The sequence below is a fragment of the Mercenaria mercenaria genome, chromosome 13 (genome assembly GCF_021730395.1).
Source record: "Mercenaria mercenaria strain notata chromosome 13, MADL_Memer_1, whole genome shotgun sequence".
Taxonomy (NCBI): Eukaryota; Metazoa; Mollusca; class Bivalvia; order Venerida; family Veneridae; genus Mercenaria; species Mercenaria mercenaria.
The window spans coordinates 4,592,564-4,607,609 of record NC_069373.1 but is presented as its reverse complement, the minus strand read 5'-3'; the positions used below and the strand labels follow the sequence as shown (position 1 = coordinate 4,607,609).

Here is a 15,046-nt window from a genome sequence, read left to right as displayed (position 1 = left end):
AGAAAAAGAACTATACACATGAAAATCGTTGGGAGAAGACGCAAATGCCCCCTTGCTATGCTTTGATTCAATTTTGCTTAAATGAAATCAAACAGTTTCATTAATCGGGGACACATATGTAGGCCAACATCGAGAAACTTCACATCATGCAAACACCCTCATTATATTCTAAGATAAGATAAGATTTATTGAGTCGGAAAGACAATTACAAATAACAAAAACTCTGATGAGCTTTTTAACAGACTATAAATTCTCGTTATGTACTACTTTGATTCTACTTTGCTTAACAATTTATTTTGAAGACTCTGTAGCTTTTACTCTGTTTTATTAACGTTTCGGCCTTATGACCTTTATCAAAATGACAACTTTCGTGTAAATTTTCAATTCAACAACAATTAAAATACGAATCCGGAACTGACGTAATGTTGTTAAAAGTCATAGTCAAGTACCGCTATTATCTGGACATATTCAGATTTACAAGGAAGGTCGATTATTTATCTTGTAAGAAGTAAAATTAGTCTATTTTACATTAAATATTGAGACAAATTTGTAATCCCAGGCGTGCACATGCAGCATGTACATGCATCTCGAATTAGCATAACATTTAGCGTGTGGCTTTCCGTGCTACAATAGAGTAATGTAGCAATTAATATACTACAGTTATATTTACTTAAAAATAGGAAATCTTAAACAAATATTTTGACTCAATTTTACATAAAGCGTGAAAAAATATTAAAAGATAAAATAAAATGTAAAAAATAAATATGAATCGGTCATTATAAAAGCTGTACAAAAATAGGGAAAAACTAAGAATAAAGGGAAGTAATTCAGAACTTTAATCTATTTTTAGATGAAATAAGACAGTTTATCAAAAGCTTACTTCTACACAGTGATCTCCCTTGCCATTCGAATCACTGCGTAGAAGTCGGGACAGGTAGAAAGAATCGCATGTAGATCTATATACAACTACAAATTAAAGTACTGAGAGGACTGATGGGGGCAATGCTTTGCAGTTTCAAGACTTGATGTAACCCATTCATGTCAGGGAAGTACATGCAGGCATTATGTAATGCACTTGTGTGTGGCAAGAAATGGAGTGGTCACAACTTTAACAGTGCACAACAATAAAATTTATTATGTTTGTGTTCAATACACTTCTATATTTTGTTCAAAAGGTAAAGATAAAAAAAATCTAGTCTTGTCCAGTAGCAGTTGTTCATCGACAAACAAAAACCTTTCATTGCCAGGTTGGATAAAATGAAAAAGATAAAGCTATACAATGTATTTCAATCTCTTCAATACTTTTGTTTGCACTCTATGTCCTGACATCATGTGTTCTTGACAGTCTAACAGAAACAGGCAAACTTTGTAACACTTTATGATAGTTTGGAAAGAAAGTCAAAATATTCCAATATGTGAAAGTTTAAAGGAACAGGATTTCCTTGAACTGACATTGAAAAAATCTAGTCTATGTTTTCTAATGTGTACAATACTTATCAATTAAAAAGTAAGGAATGTTTTTTGTTACAAATAAGCATCATTTTATTAAGGAGTCGGCGTCATTAGTTAACACACAAACACCTGTAAAAATATTTTTATAGATCGTTTTTCCATTCCAACTATTGCTAAAATTCAGTAACTGTTTTCTTAAAAATATACATGATATATGATGATATTATAATTCATATTGTTTGTTATGTTAGTTGATCAAAATAACATAATATAAGAAATACATTAAACACTATGAAAACCGTGATTCGTCATATCAATGAACCTACCGAACTGGCGTATACAGTTAGATTCGAGTAAATTAGGATACGAAACGCCCGTGGAAAAAGAAAATAAAAATCTGGGAATGAATTTTTTCTTCGGTCCTTTTTCAAGGATTTCCCGAACATTATATGTTAAACACGTCATATACATAATGTTCTGATCTTAAGACTAAAGAATCGGGCACATGTTCAGTTTGGGAAATGCTGTACTTTTCCAGAATAAGCGCGTTTCTATCGGCCCTATAGTGAGGTCGGATTTCAGGAAAAAGTAAAAAAAAATATATCTCTCCTGATTTGCGGTGGCGTGGTGGTTGCTACTGAAATTACTGCATGTCCGCAAGATTCTGATGCCATAACTTTTGACAACATCTCCATGGATTCAAACCTTCCCTAGATGACATGTATATTCAGGATGATCTCTCCAATTCACAGTACATATAATATCCATATCCACGCACTCTTTGCGAAATCTGCTATATCGGAGGTTTCTTTGCGTCGGCACCGGCTATTTTTTCCAGGTTGGTATGGGAGGCGAAAAATCGAGCTACCATCCATGATCATAGGAATGCTGCTAAAAAATAAGTAGAGCACGGAACATAAGATTGTCTTTTCTATGTTTTATAGTGTTTACTTTTTAATTATCAGCGATTTTGCTCGCAACTCGATGGAATTTGTTGATGGTGTACTGACATGGAACATTAGCCCGACTTTTTCCACAGTCTTTAACCAGTTTTTGCTTTGATATCATACATATCAAGCGCACTATTTGTATTCATTTATCAGTATTCTTCCAAATAATAAAGATAAATAGGCCGAAATGTAAATGGAATTTTTTTAAAACCACTTACTTTCGGTTTTGTCGGGCACCGGCGGTCTCTCTGCATACCAGCTTTTTGGGGTTTTTTTTATGCACAGGCAGGCTCTCTGCATTACGCACAGAGAGGCTCTAGGCTAATGACTATTTGAAAACATTATATGTGCTTATCTGACTTTTTATAACTGCCAACCTGTTTATAGCAAAGAATCGCCGGTGCCGACGCAAGAAACCGCCGATAAAGCATATTTCGCAAAGAGTCTGCCGATATGAATATGTACCGTGCAACTGTGTATTAAATTTTAGTAACTATTTGAAATTCAATTTATTTTTATGCAACTTCTGTGGACAAGACATTTTGATTAACGATTTACAGCTGATTTCGAGATCAAAATATATAATTATACATAATATACAATCACGAATAAGGACGGTCCGACCAAGTACATAAATACGCCTTTAAGCTTTAAAATGTTCTTAACAGTTGGTGTAAAACAGAAGTAATATGTTCATAGTTGATTTTACGAATTCGAACAATGAGAGAAAAAATCTACTGACGATTATTAGATTAGATAATAATTACAAAAAATCAAACTGTCAAATTAATTCCCCCACCTGCCCCCGAACCAAGTAAGTCATAAATTCAAACTGACGAATAAGTAATGATTTTTTTCTACCTATTCTATTTCAAGTAAAACACTGTTTTTTATTTTATTTTTTTATTATTATTATCTTTTATATAGTATTAACTTTTATAGATAACATATCTCTTGAAAATATTTTCTTAGACATGCGAAAAGTATTTCATTTCAGCACTGTATTTTCTGAAGTAATATTTTAGAAATAACACCTGCACAGAAAAGATATTTTAACAGATTGCGAATCGGGATCTATAGGATGTTGCCGCATATTTATAGATTCGCCTACTGATAAACGGTACTGATCGCCGCAAATTGATAAAGTTTCACATATACACATCCACAACAGTGTCGAGGCACGGCGATAGAAAAATCAATAATCTATCGGCTTATCAGTGGCGTTGCAATTCCTTTAAGTTAGTAGTTGCTATTTTCACGCAGAATCATGAACACATTTTTTTAGCGTATTGAAACTAGTTATTGGATTTCAGAATAGGTCACATGATCAAAACAAGTGTCGGTTTCAGAATCGATCATGTGATCAAATCATGCGTCTTTATTATTCTTACACTTAAGAAATCTGTTATAATTTATATTTATAATGCAGTTTAGTTTTCTTCACATACTGTTGTTAATATAAAATGTGTAGATCTATTTAATCATATCTGGATCAAAAATATAATTGCAAAATGCAATATGAATGTTGTGTTTGGTAAATACTTTGGAACTTGTTTTCTGTTTGTTGTCAGGTTGGTCATAAGCTCGACAAGAAAATTGAAAGACGGTTTGTTAAATCTGGGGGCATTGCCCCCCAAAAATGATTCAGATCATTTGCTGTTTTATTACTGACGAGTGCATTATGTATTAAGGCTAAATTAAGGAAATCTTTATAATACGTTTTGAACTATTTTTTTCACGGCATATTTTCATGCGCTTCGGTCACGTCTGAGGTTTTTCTGAAGTGTTTTAAAGGAATACACCTTCACCGTAGTTTCAATTTAGCCATGCTCGATGGATCAACATACCTAAAAACATAATTTTAATGCGAAATGATGCATTCATTAACCTTATTGTATTTAAATATTGATAAAAATATCAACGGACTGTAGAATAATGTTCAGAAAACAGTTTATATCAGTAAGAATATTTGTCGATTAGCCTGAAAAAAAAACAGGCAAAAACCTTACAGCGGATTAATCTGTCTTTCAGTGAAAACTGTTAGTCTGATATTTTTGCAAGATAATAATGTAATATCATTGGATACCTAAGTGATATAAAAAAACATTTAAGCCGCACCATGAGAAAACCAACATTGTGCGTTTGCGGCCAGCATGGATCCAGACCAGCCCGCGCATCCGCACAGTCTGGTTAGGATCCATGCTATTCGCTTTCAAAGCCTACTGCAATTAGAGAAACCGTTAGCAAACAACATGGATGGCCTGGATCCATGCTGGTTGCAAATGCCCGATGTTGGTTTTCTCATGGCGCGGTTCATTTAACATAGAGAAAGTACATGGGAAACTAAAATTTTATTGCAGAATAGCATCCACTTCATTGTGTGTTTTTTTTTCTGCTAAAATTCCAACACACCTAACAGGAGACGGAAGTGATATTCTTCAGAACAGCGCTATGTACAGGTTAAATTCTTCATTGTTTCATAAGAAAACGACAACTTTGGTCTTATTTACGTATCTTTTACACCTCTTTTTCATGATAGTAACTATCATAGTTAGATCGTAAGTTAACGACAAAATGGAAAGGAAATAGTGGGTTGAATACATGGTGTTTTTTCCCACTTTATGAACACCATTGAAACTTCATGAAAACCAGTATAGTACAGTGGGATCTTTTTCAACTATTTGAAAGTGTACTATTACACTAAAGGCAGGTTTACAAGAACATTTAATATTGTTATCACACAAAAGCAATTTCACAATACAATATTTTAACAAATTTACTTTTGCTCAATTAACTCTCACCAGTTAGGTGCTCGTTTTGAGGCAATCATATAACTCCGTACAGACACAGCCGTGACTTTCGTCCTTTTAGAAATTGGACACAGAAGAACTTACCAATGCGTCGCGAAGTGAAAGTTATCAAAGATACAACATTCATGAATTATAAAGTTCTTAAAGCAGTAAAATGAAATAAATGATTTCCAATCGAAGAAACCATGTAAGTAAACGTTTTGCTAAAATGGTGGTATTTATACAATAAAGGTTTTACATAGAAGTCGTACACGCTTATATTATCATCTCTTTGATCTGCCTTTGTTGGTAAACAAAGATGTCCGTTGAAACCGCGCAATACAAGCTGGTCACAGTCTGGTACCCAGCGTTCTATCCAATAACAAAGTCGCTTGGCCAGGTACGAAAGACTGACCAGGCGTTGGATCAGTAACCTGGGTATGGAGGTGGAGGCGCTGAAATAATTTAGATATAGGTGCAGTTCGAATTTAATATATAAAATAGTGTGAATATACGTTTAGTATAAGTATGTAAACAATGTAAGTATATGTTAAGTATCGTATGTACAATGAAACATGAAGTGTGGTTGAATGACGGGTGAAGTATCGGTTTTATGACGATACATGTATCGGTTTTATGACGATAAATGTATCGGTTTTATCAGTTTTATGACGGTAAATGTATCGGTTTTATGACGATAAATGTATCGGTTTTATGACGGTAAATGTATCCGTTTTATGACGATACATATAGTGGTTTTATGACGGTTTTTATGACGATACATATAACGGTTTTATGACGATAAATGTATCGGTTTTATGACGGTAAATGTATCGGTTTTATGACGATAAATGCATGGGTTTTGTACGTTTGTAACAGTTGTTACAAATTAAGATGAGACTTTCAGTTCGGCAGTTTGTAAATATAGTTTATAAGAAAAAAAGTACGGTCTTCAATTAGAACTAAACCTCATAAACATTTTTGGTACAACCGTCTATTAAAAATCCTGATTTTATTAAACTTTGAAATATTTAGATACAGAAATTTTGCACATTAGTAAAGTAAATAATTCAAAATAACTTTCTTACTTACACATATTCGTAGGAATCTCAAAAGGATACATGACCTAATTAGATACATGTACCTCAATAACTGCATCCGCGCACACACGAACCGAAAGTAGATTTTGTTTTATAAAACTTAAGTGCTCACAATCTTTACAACTATATAATGAATGTATTCGTTTTGTTTAGTAGTTTGCAATTTAAGCAAAATATACACGTTTAGCACCGAAGCAACGTTGATCCCTTACATGAAAACATTAGAGAAAGTACGTTGTCATGTTACCTGTTCCACATTAAAGAAAATGTCGTTTTAAAATTAATCCGGTCATTTAAATTAGCTTGCTTTCGTCGTTTTTAAAACGAAATTGTCAAAAAAATAGTGTTGTTTTTTTTTCGCACACAGTTTTTGGTAAACGTGGAGAAAAATTGAGCTCTTTGCTATTGTCACATTAGAATTATTCTAAATCTTGCAGTTATGTGTCATTTGAAACCTTTACGTTATTTGTGTTACGAACTTTAAGATTTTTTTTTAAAACAAACGAACTTTTGAAATGGTCCACAGTTTCTGGTCAGACATGCATGTGGTGAAATGTTATTTCAAGATTTTCTAATAAGCGACATAGAAGCAAGACAAATTAAAGGCAAATAATCATTTCCAAATCGTGATACAATAATAAATATTGGCAACAAAAGTGTCACATGTATTCTTAATATGTTAATTTCAGAACAAATAATCAAGCGATGTTAAAGTCTTTAAAAAAGACTGTATTTTACTTTGATGACTTTCATATAATAAAGTAAAATGATAGTCACAAAAGACTATTTCTGTTCAAATAAAGTTAATTTGCCAGAAATACTCCTGACATGCACACTGGCACCAGACCAGAAAATGCCTCTGTACTTGTTATACCCTACCCATAGGTAAACTATAAGAAACATGGTCATGAACCGGAAAATATACTTACCCATTTCTATTGCGCATTTCATACCTAAAACGCGCAGTTCGGTAATGTGTAATATGGATATTGAACACGTGGTAATTTATTTTCCATCGTGCTTCAATCACATTGTCTCAATATTTCATATTGCAGAGATATACTCTACATATTTTATGCTTCCGTCAACATTACAGAAAGAACTTGTCTAGAGGTCACAGCAGTGTGCACATGTTAGGTGGAATTTAAACAAACAAAAAATAGAAATGGTTTTATATTTGAAGTAATTACATTGTTATACATCGGTGATGTTTAAAATAAATATTGCATATTTATGTTGCATATACACATTTTAGCGTACACGTGTAGTTAAACGACGACTGACATACATTTTCACACCAAACAGTCAGAATAGTTTTTTTAATCTAGACAGGAACTTCACTATTGAGTAGGGAAAGTTCACCGGAACTTCGCCAAGGTTTCTGTAACGTTGGAGAAACTATAACCTACGCATTGTTTCTCGAAGATAAAAAATATTGAAGAAATGTGACCGGTACACAATGGAAGATTAATTACCACTTGTTTTAATATCCAAAGATCTAGTACATATTTACCGAACTGTGCGTTTTAGGTATGAAATGCGCGATTGAAATTGGGCATGTATGTTTTCCCGTTCATGACCATGGTTCTTATAGTATACCTAAAACATGTACAGAGGCATTTTATTTCTGATTTGGTGCCAGTGGACAGGCATCTAGAGACCTCTCCACCATTTAAAGTTGTAAGAAATCTTCGAATCGCGAGCTCGCAAACGATAAATAATTTGAAGAAAAAATATGGAGGTAAAACAGACGCTTAAAGTAACTGGGGTACCTGAAGGCGGTCTGACAGATGTATGAGGATGCAAATAAGCCTGTTGCCCCGCTACAGTGTCTGGACTTGTTTCTTTTTGGCAAACTGACGCATGTATTTGGTACCCTGCGTAAGCAGACTGATCTGGTATATACTGCAGCTGCTGATTTTGCGGATATTGCTGCGGACATATTGCCTCGTTTTGAAACTCTTCTGTTTGATTTACATACTGGTTCCCTGGATGAGCGTGGTACTGTACGGCAGCTGAAAGTTTAAATTTAATTATTCAAAAATATGGTGTCAATAAATCATACAATCATGTTGCTTAGTTTTTTCTATCTATAAGCTAGTTTCAAACATGAACTGTTTTTGTATTTACCTTTGGTATATGATAAATCAATAGTAAAGTATTAGCCGACAAGCCAGATAGTTTGCTTTAAACTTTTTTGAATAAAAATGCAAAGTACAAAATACGATTACAGTAGAATAAATTGTACCTATTATTCTCATTATGAATTCATGATTTTTGAAAGTAAAATGCAGTAAACGAATTATAAAAAATAAATGAATGATTCTGTTATGTGTTCTATGTAGCTGAAATTACAAAACATGATTTTGTTTTGCAAACTTAGGACGATTAGCCAGTACGTCCAATAAATGTGCAGCCACTATAGACAGAAGGTTCTGGCTCCTGAAAATAGTTAATGAGGGCCGGAAAATTAATGCTTGGAAAAAAGACCTAAGTTTTAAGTAGAAAAATCCTTGGCTAATTTGGGCGCTGTCTCCAAAATAATTTATGACCTCTGTATGCACATTAAAGAAGTCAAAATGTCATGTGTTAAAACTCATATTTTGACATAATTGTGATGTTCTTGTGCAATAATGCCGCCATTGATTCTTCTGTAAGTTTATATTATGTCTGATTAAATTTACATTTGTAATGAGGATACCAACAGAAGAACATAAGTTCCATAACTCATGTTTTCATGTTGTTGAAATAATGCCCCTTTTATTGTTAGATTTCTTTTTCATTCGGATGTGGTGCGTAATCACTAAGATATGAACTTGCTGAAAGTCGTTAACAAGGCATCTACACACGACACTGAGGCCGATGCTGGGTGTCTCACTAACTCTGTTGACTCGCAATGTCGAGCTAAATGGTAACGTATGTAACTACAATACCAATTTTCATTTCTTTTTTTCTGTATGCCAGTAAACAGCATGACCTATGACCCCAATTTTAGACTCGTTTCGTATGTCGTTTTAGCTTTGCATAATTTCTACATAACTACAAATATTTTCAGAATATATTAGGGTACAATTTTCCTGAAATAGTGTGGACACCTGACCAATAAAATAAAAGCTACAGTACACATAAAAAAAAACAAACAAAAAAAAAACCAACAGGATTTAAGAGCCGAACCCTTTTGACCTCTCCAATTAACACAAAACATTCCCGTTGTTTTGGAGACAACTATTAAATTAACTGGGAACGTCACGGTTCAAGCTGTGTATTGGTGTATATAATGTTTCATTTTTGAAAACCATGCATAGGAACAATAGATATTGTACTGCTCGCTGGTTAAACAAATGATAACTTAACACTTTTATACCTGTTGCCTTAATTCGCCTTTGTTTTACCTCTTTTGTTGTCTTACCTCGCTTCCTGTTTTTCTTCGCTTGTTGTCTTATCTTACTTGTTGTCTTACCTCGCTTCATGTTTTCCTTCGCTTGTTGTCTTATCTCACTTGTTGTCTTACCTCGCTTCCTGTTTTTCTTCGCTTGTTGTCTTATCTCACTTGTTGTCTTACCTCGCTTCATGTTTTCCTTCGCTTGTTGTCTTATCTCACTTGTTGTCTTACCTCGCTTCCTGTTTTTCTTCGCTTGTTGTCTTATCTTACTTGTTGTCTTACCTCGCTTCATGTTTTCCTTCGCTTGTTGTCCTATCTCACTTGTTGCATACCTCGCTTCCTGTTTTTCTTCGCTTGTTGTCTTACCTCGCTTCATGTTTTCCTTCGCTTGTTGTCTTATCTTACTTGTTGTCTTACCTCGCTTCATGTTTTTCTTCGCTTGTTGTCTTATCTTACTTGTTGTCTTACCTCGCTTCCTGTTTTTCTTCGCTTGTTGTCTAATCTCACTTGTTGTCTTACCTCGCTTCCTGTTTTTCTTCGCTTGTTGTCTTACATAACTTGTTGTTTTATCTCATTTGTTGTCTTAGCTATTGTTGTCTTATCTCACTTGTTGTCTTAGCTATTGTTGTTTTATCTCACTGGTCGTATTACCTCGCCTGATGCCAGACATCGCTTGTTGACAAAATTTTTATTAATTTATTACAAAATCAATGTATACAGATATAACTTACGTTCCACATACTGAGGTTTGGGAGTAGAATATTTGCGAGCCTTTGAACATGCACAACTGATCACTAGCACTATAACAATAAATAAACCGATTGATACACCAATGACTGTCCATGCAGAGTCTGAATCCTTGCCGCCATCGTTACCCGACGACCAGGACGACCAAGGTGACGGCGTATAAGGGCTGGTAACAGTCACTGTAATTCGATTACAATTAGATTAATGAACGGAATTAGTTCAACGCTGAATGAAACTCGCTGTAATGAAATGACATAAAACCAATTTTATAAAGAACCACCGGGTCTTGCGTTCAACTGTTATTGGCGCCGCCAGACAAGCTGTCGAGAAAAGTGTTTATTTCTAAATGTTATGCTATTTTTTGCCGTTCCTACCACGTAGAAAAAGGCAATCTCAGTCTGGTAGGAAATGACCTGATTCTGTGGTTGAAAGTAATACTTAGGAAGCTTGGTTATTCAACAAGTATGTCCATATTTACTTTGGTTAGACCATTAACTTTGAACCATTTGCCAATTCCAACTCTGCTAATACGAGTTCATCCAGCTGATATGCGGTGTATATGTATCTATGCTTATTTAAAGTCACCATAAAATACCTATATGAGCGGATGTAAGTAAAGTTTGCTTAAAGATAGTAAATCAGTGTGTAATGATGTGTTATTGATTATGTTTTTTGTAACAAAAATCAAAATAGCATCGACGAACACATTTGTGTTACGCTTTATCATTTAGAAAACATCGGGCAAACAGAAAAAAACAACCGTCAACGCTGGTTTTCGTGAACATTTGCGGACGGATTAAACGACTTTATAGTGTGATAGTTTTATCTTTTCTCTAACGTATGTACATACAAGTCTTTTTCATGCTACCACTACGATACGCAAGGCTCGAGTGGTTATGGCTACTGACTTTTAATCAAATATCCATCTTCGATGCAGGTTCGCAGCATCGCTAGGGTGTACAATTCTTCATGTGATAAGGTAACTAACTTGCTTAAGGAAGGTCGGTGATTCTACCCAGGAGCGCAAGAGATGAATATTCAGGAAATTCGGTGACTTGGTATCCTACCGGTACGAAACCTAGGAGCCTTTATTTTTTTATAACTGATTCATTATCTCAAATGAACAAAACAGTGTTAAGGCCAACAAATACCACAATTTGAAACAAGCATATTGAATTCTTACAGAAATATTTCTTCGTAAACAGCCTAAGATTGATGACAGCATCTTTGTGTATAGCGTAACGATACACAACTGAGGACACTTCATTCCTGTCACAAAGAGGCTGTTTCTTGAAATCTGAACAAGTGTAGTCCTGAAATAAGAATATAATTATTAAAGAACAATCAAGTTTCAAGTATTAGACCAAATTTCGTTTATCCGATAAAACCTATAATTAAGAAAATACATATCTTGACAGCTAGTAAACACTTCCTAAACGAGGAGGTGTATAATTTGATATTTTTGTTTTCTGATAAAGTCTTTTCATTTCGATATCGTTGAATGTTTTTTTTTTAAACAAATTTCTTTCATATCATGTATGCTGGAGGACGCCTGCATTTCAATGACAAAATTTTCCGTCACTCCAGTTCTTCAACCGGAAGCTGCGATCCGTATGCAAGAAACACAAGTTACTCTCATAACTAATGTCTGCAAAATGTCGGTTGTATGGTATCGGTGTGACTATCAGACAGAACGCGAACTTTAGATTGCTGTTTCTGCCTTAAATAGTTACACGGAAAGCAACTTTTATAAGAACTACCGAGGGTTTTAATGGCGTATAGATCTATAGTACACTTGCAAAACTTGACTTTCATGTGACTCACTTTTCCAAATAGAAGTAATCATTGAAAATGTAGCAGGAAAACTATATACTTACAAAATGTAGGTATAATTTACTATAAAATTTACAATAAAAAGCAATATAAGATGCATTTTCATTGTAAGATACCATACATTTAATACTTTTGAAGTACTGCCTGAATCACACCGAGACATTTGCCCATAATAAACACATGTCAAGTGGGAGCTTGCATATCTACATACAATATGGAGTAAATATATTTCATTTTGAAATAAACACGCTTACTTTTCCACCAGAGTACGACTTCCAACCTCCAATGTAATATTTCAGTATCCATGCGCAGATGATATCCCAGTCTACTGTTCTTTCACTTTTGATACAAATCATATCACGAGTGTTATAATTTGTCACGTTAATCACGCAAGGTGATAAAATATCCCCTAGATCCGCTCCTTCGTAGTCAGGTAGAGCACTTTCTCTACAGTGAGATCGATAGAACGCCCACATTGATCCTCTGTAACACGTATCCGCAAAGCTAAAATAATACAAGAGGGTCTTGAAGCTCTTGTATTGCTCGCTCACCGTAGTGCACTAGATCATCCAACTTCAAACTTTACATAAATACCTAAAACAATATATTCTGTCTAGGTTTCAACCAGACCAGGTAGAAAGTTGCCTCTTGACTATTAACAAGTTCCTTCAAAGATCTGACTCAGTGACCTAATATTTTTCTCATCCCCACTTCCCACTTCCTCTCCCAAATATTATGTTTATTGGCAGCGTCCTATACTTTACACAGATCTTATCCATATCATTTAAAGGTTTCGCTAGGATCTGACCCAGCAACGATTTCTTCCGAAGCGAGTAAGTTTCAAATTAATCATTTACTTTATCAAGTCAAAAACTGAACAAGTTTCAATCAGATGAGACAGAAAATGTGGACTGTACCGGATGCACAGGCTGGTCTGGATCCATGCTGGTCGCAAACGCACTATGTTGGTTTTCTCATGGTCTGGCATATTTTATCAAGACAAAGCTGTCTGATCTATTTTCATTTAGATCAGGTAGAAAAATTGGCCTTGAGAGAGTTAACAAGGATTTTCTAAGATCCGACCTAGCGATCTAGGTTTAAACCGCAGATGAGCCTTATCAAACTTGTCCTTTTCATTAATATTGTTGCTCCTACTTACATTAAATTGTTCAGTGATAATGACGATAACGACACGCACGCATGCACAATGACGGACGAGGGCCAACGGGCGACCACAATAGAAAACCAAGAGCAGTTTGTGCTCAAATGAGCTAAAAGCTTTATAAACGCGGAATTACAACGCTCTGCATCTTGACTTTGCTATTTTATAAGTCCTTAAACAACCAAATGTATTTCTTTTCATAACAACACACGAGGTTTGCTTCCTACCACTGTGGGGGAAAAACCACAATTGGTCAGGAGTAACAGATCACAGTACGATTTCATACTTTGATATAGCGGTTTCATTGGATGAATTGCGTAACTTATTCCATATAGTGTTGCTAGCTGCAGGAGCCTTATTTCAATTGATAAAATGGTTTAGGTAAAGTAGGGGTCACAAGTTTAATATGATATAAATGGATTTATTGTAGTGAAAACACAATAACTGGGGAGTATTTACATGACAATATCTGCCAAAATATTAATGGAAGTAGTAATACAAGTGAAAGTGATCTGACCTTTAGGCTTTATTCGTATCTATAGACATTGTAAAAATACTTACAAAAATTGGTGATACGAATTTATTTTGCAGCCACTGTTATTGATGTAACACAGCGATTAAAATCAAATTATTGTGTTTCAGCCATGTTTCACGACGTCCAAGACAAAAGCTAGGGATAATTAATGAATGTTGCAATTAATGAATTTATTAAATTAGAAATTATTTCAATTTAGATACGTTTAAAACATAAAGCTATCATTTACCTGTACGCATGGGAAAAATGAACATAATCGCTGTAAACACGCATTTGGCATCCATTCTGATTATGTTATATCCGATATCCGATCGATAATCAATATATGCAACGTTCATCACTGTCGTGTATTCTGTACGAGGAAATCAAATGATTCCATACTTTTATGAACCCTTACCCTGCTAAATTTCTATAATGAACTTGTTCATCTTTCAATTTGGACAATACCATTAATTGCCAAAAGGGGTGCTAACCAAAAAGATACTGACTGAATGGCGAAAAGTGCACGGATGTGCAGGCTGATCACGATCTACACTAGTCGCAAAGGCAGAATAATTTGTGTCCAGCATGACAAGGGGTAATAAATGATACCGTTATTACTCCCGTCCGAACAAAAAAATCTAATAACCGTAAAAGGATCGTCTTGCCATTGTGTTTTGACAATAATTTTAACTTTTCTTTGTAAGATAAGCGGGAGCTAACTGTTGTTTACATATCTGTGGTGGCATACTAGTATTTCTGCCTCCATGCACTTAAGCAGATAGTTTTTGCGAAAATTCGTATAGTTTTCGTGAAAATTTAAAAACCTTTCATGAAAAGTAACTCTTGTTCTAAGTGAAAAAAATCACGATAGTGCCAACTCCTGCATGTGATAATAAATAATGCTTAAGATTTTTTTTTACGACGAAACCATATTTGTTTACGTAAAAGAATGAATTACATGTATCTTGAAAAAAGGGTGTTTTTTTTTTTTTTTTTTTTTTTTTTTTTTGTTAACGGTAATCCTGAAAGTATCAAGAAAATCTTATAAACTTCAAGAAAAAAAAAAAAAGAAGAATATCGCGAAAAATTTAGAAAGCCGTTATGAAAGATTTGT

General features: G+C 34.4%; 1 protein-coding gene across 3 annotated transcripts; it reads right to left on the bottom strand.

Moving 5' to 3' along the window:
- Window positions 1-5,109: 5,109 nt before the first annotated feature.
- LOC123529112 (uncharacterized) lies at window positions 5,110-14,282 on the bottom strand. Of its 3 annotated transcripts, none has more exons than XM_045309322.2 (6): window positions 14,180-14,282; window positions 12,508-12,757; window positions 11,604-11,733; window positions 10,405-10,599; window positions 8,064-8,306; window positions 5,110-5,646 (listed from the first exon to the last, which is right to left on the bottom strand). In XM_045309322.2, the coding sequence occupies exons 1-6, from the start codon at window positions 14,221-14,223 to the stop codon at window positions 5,618-5,620; spliced, it is 891 nt and encodes a 296-aa protein (XP_045165257.2). In that variant the 5' UTR covers window positions 14,224-14,282; the 3' UTR covers window positions 5,110-5,617. The 3 variants fall into 3 exon arrangements, with proteins under 3 accessions (XP_045165257.2, XP_045165258.2, XP_045165259.2); XM_045309323.2 differs by having other exon boundaries at window positions 10,504-10,599; XM_045309324.2 differs by lacking the exon at window positions 10,405-10,599.
- Between the last annotated feature and the right edge of the window lie 764 nt (window positions 14,283-15,046).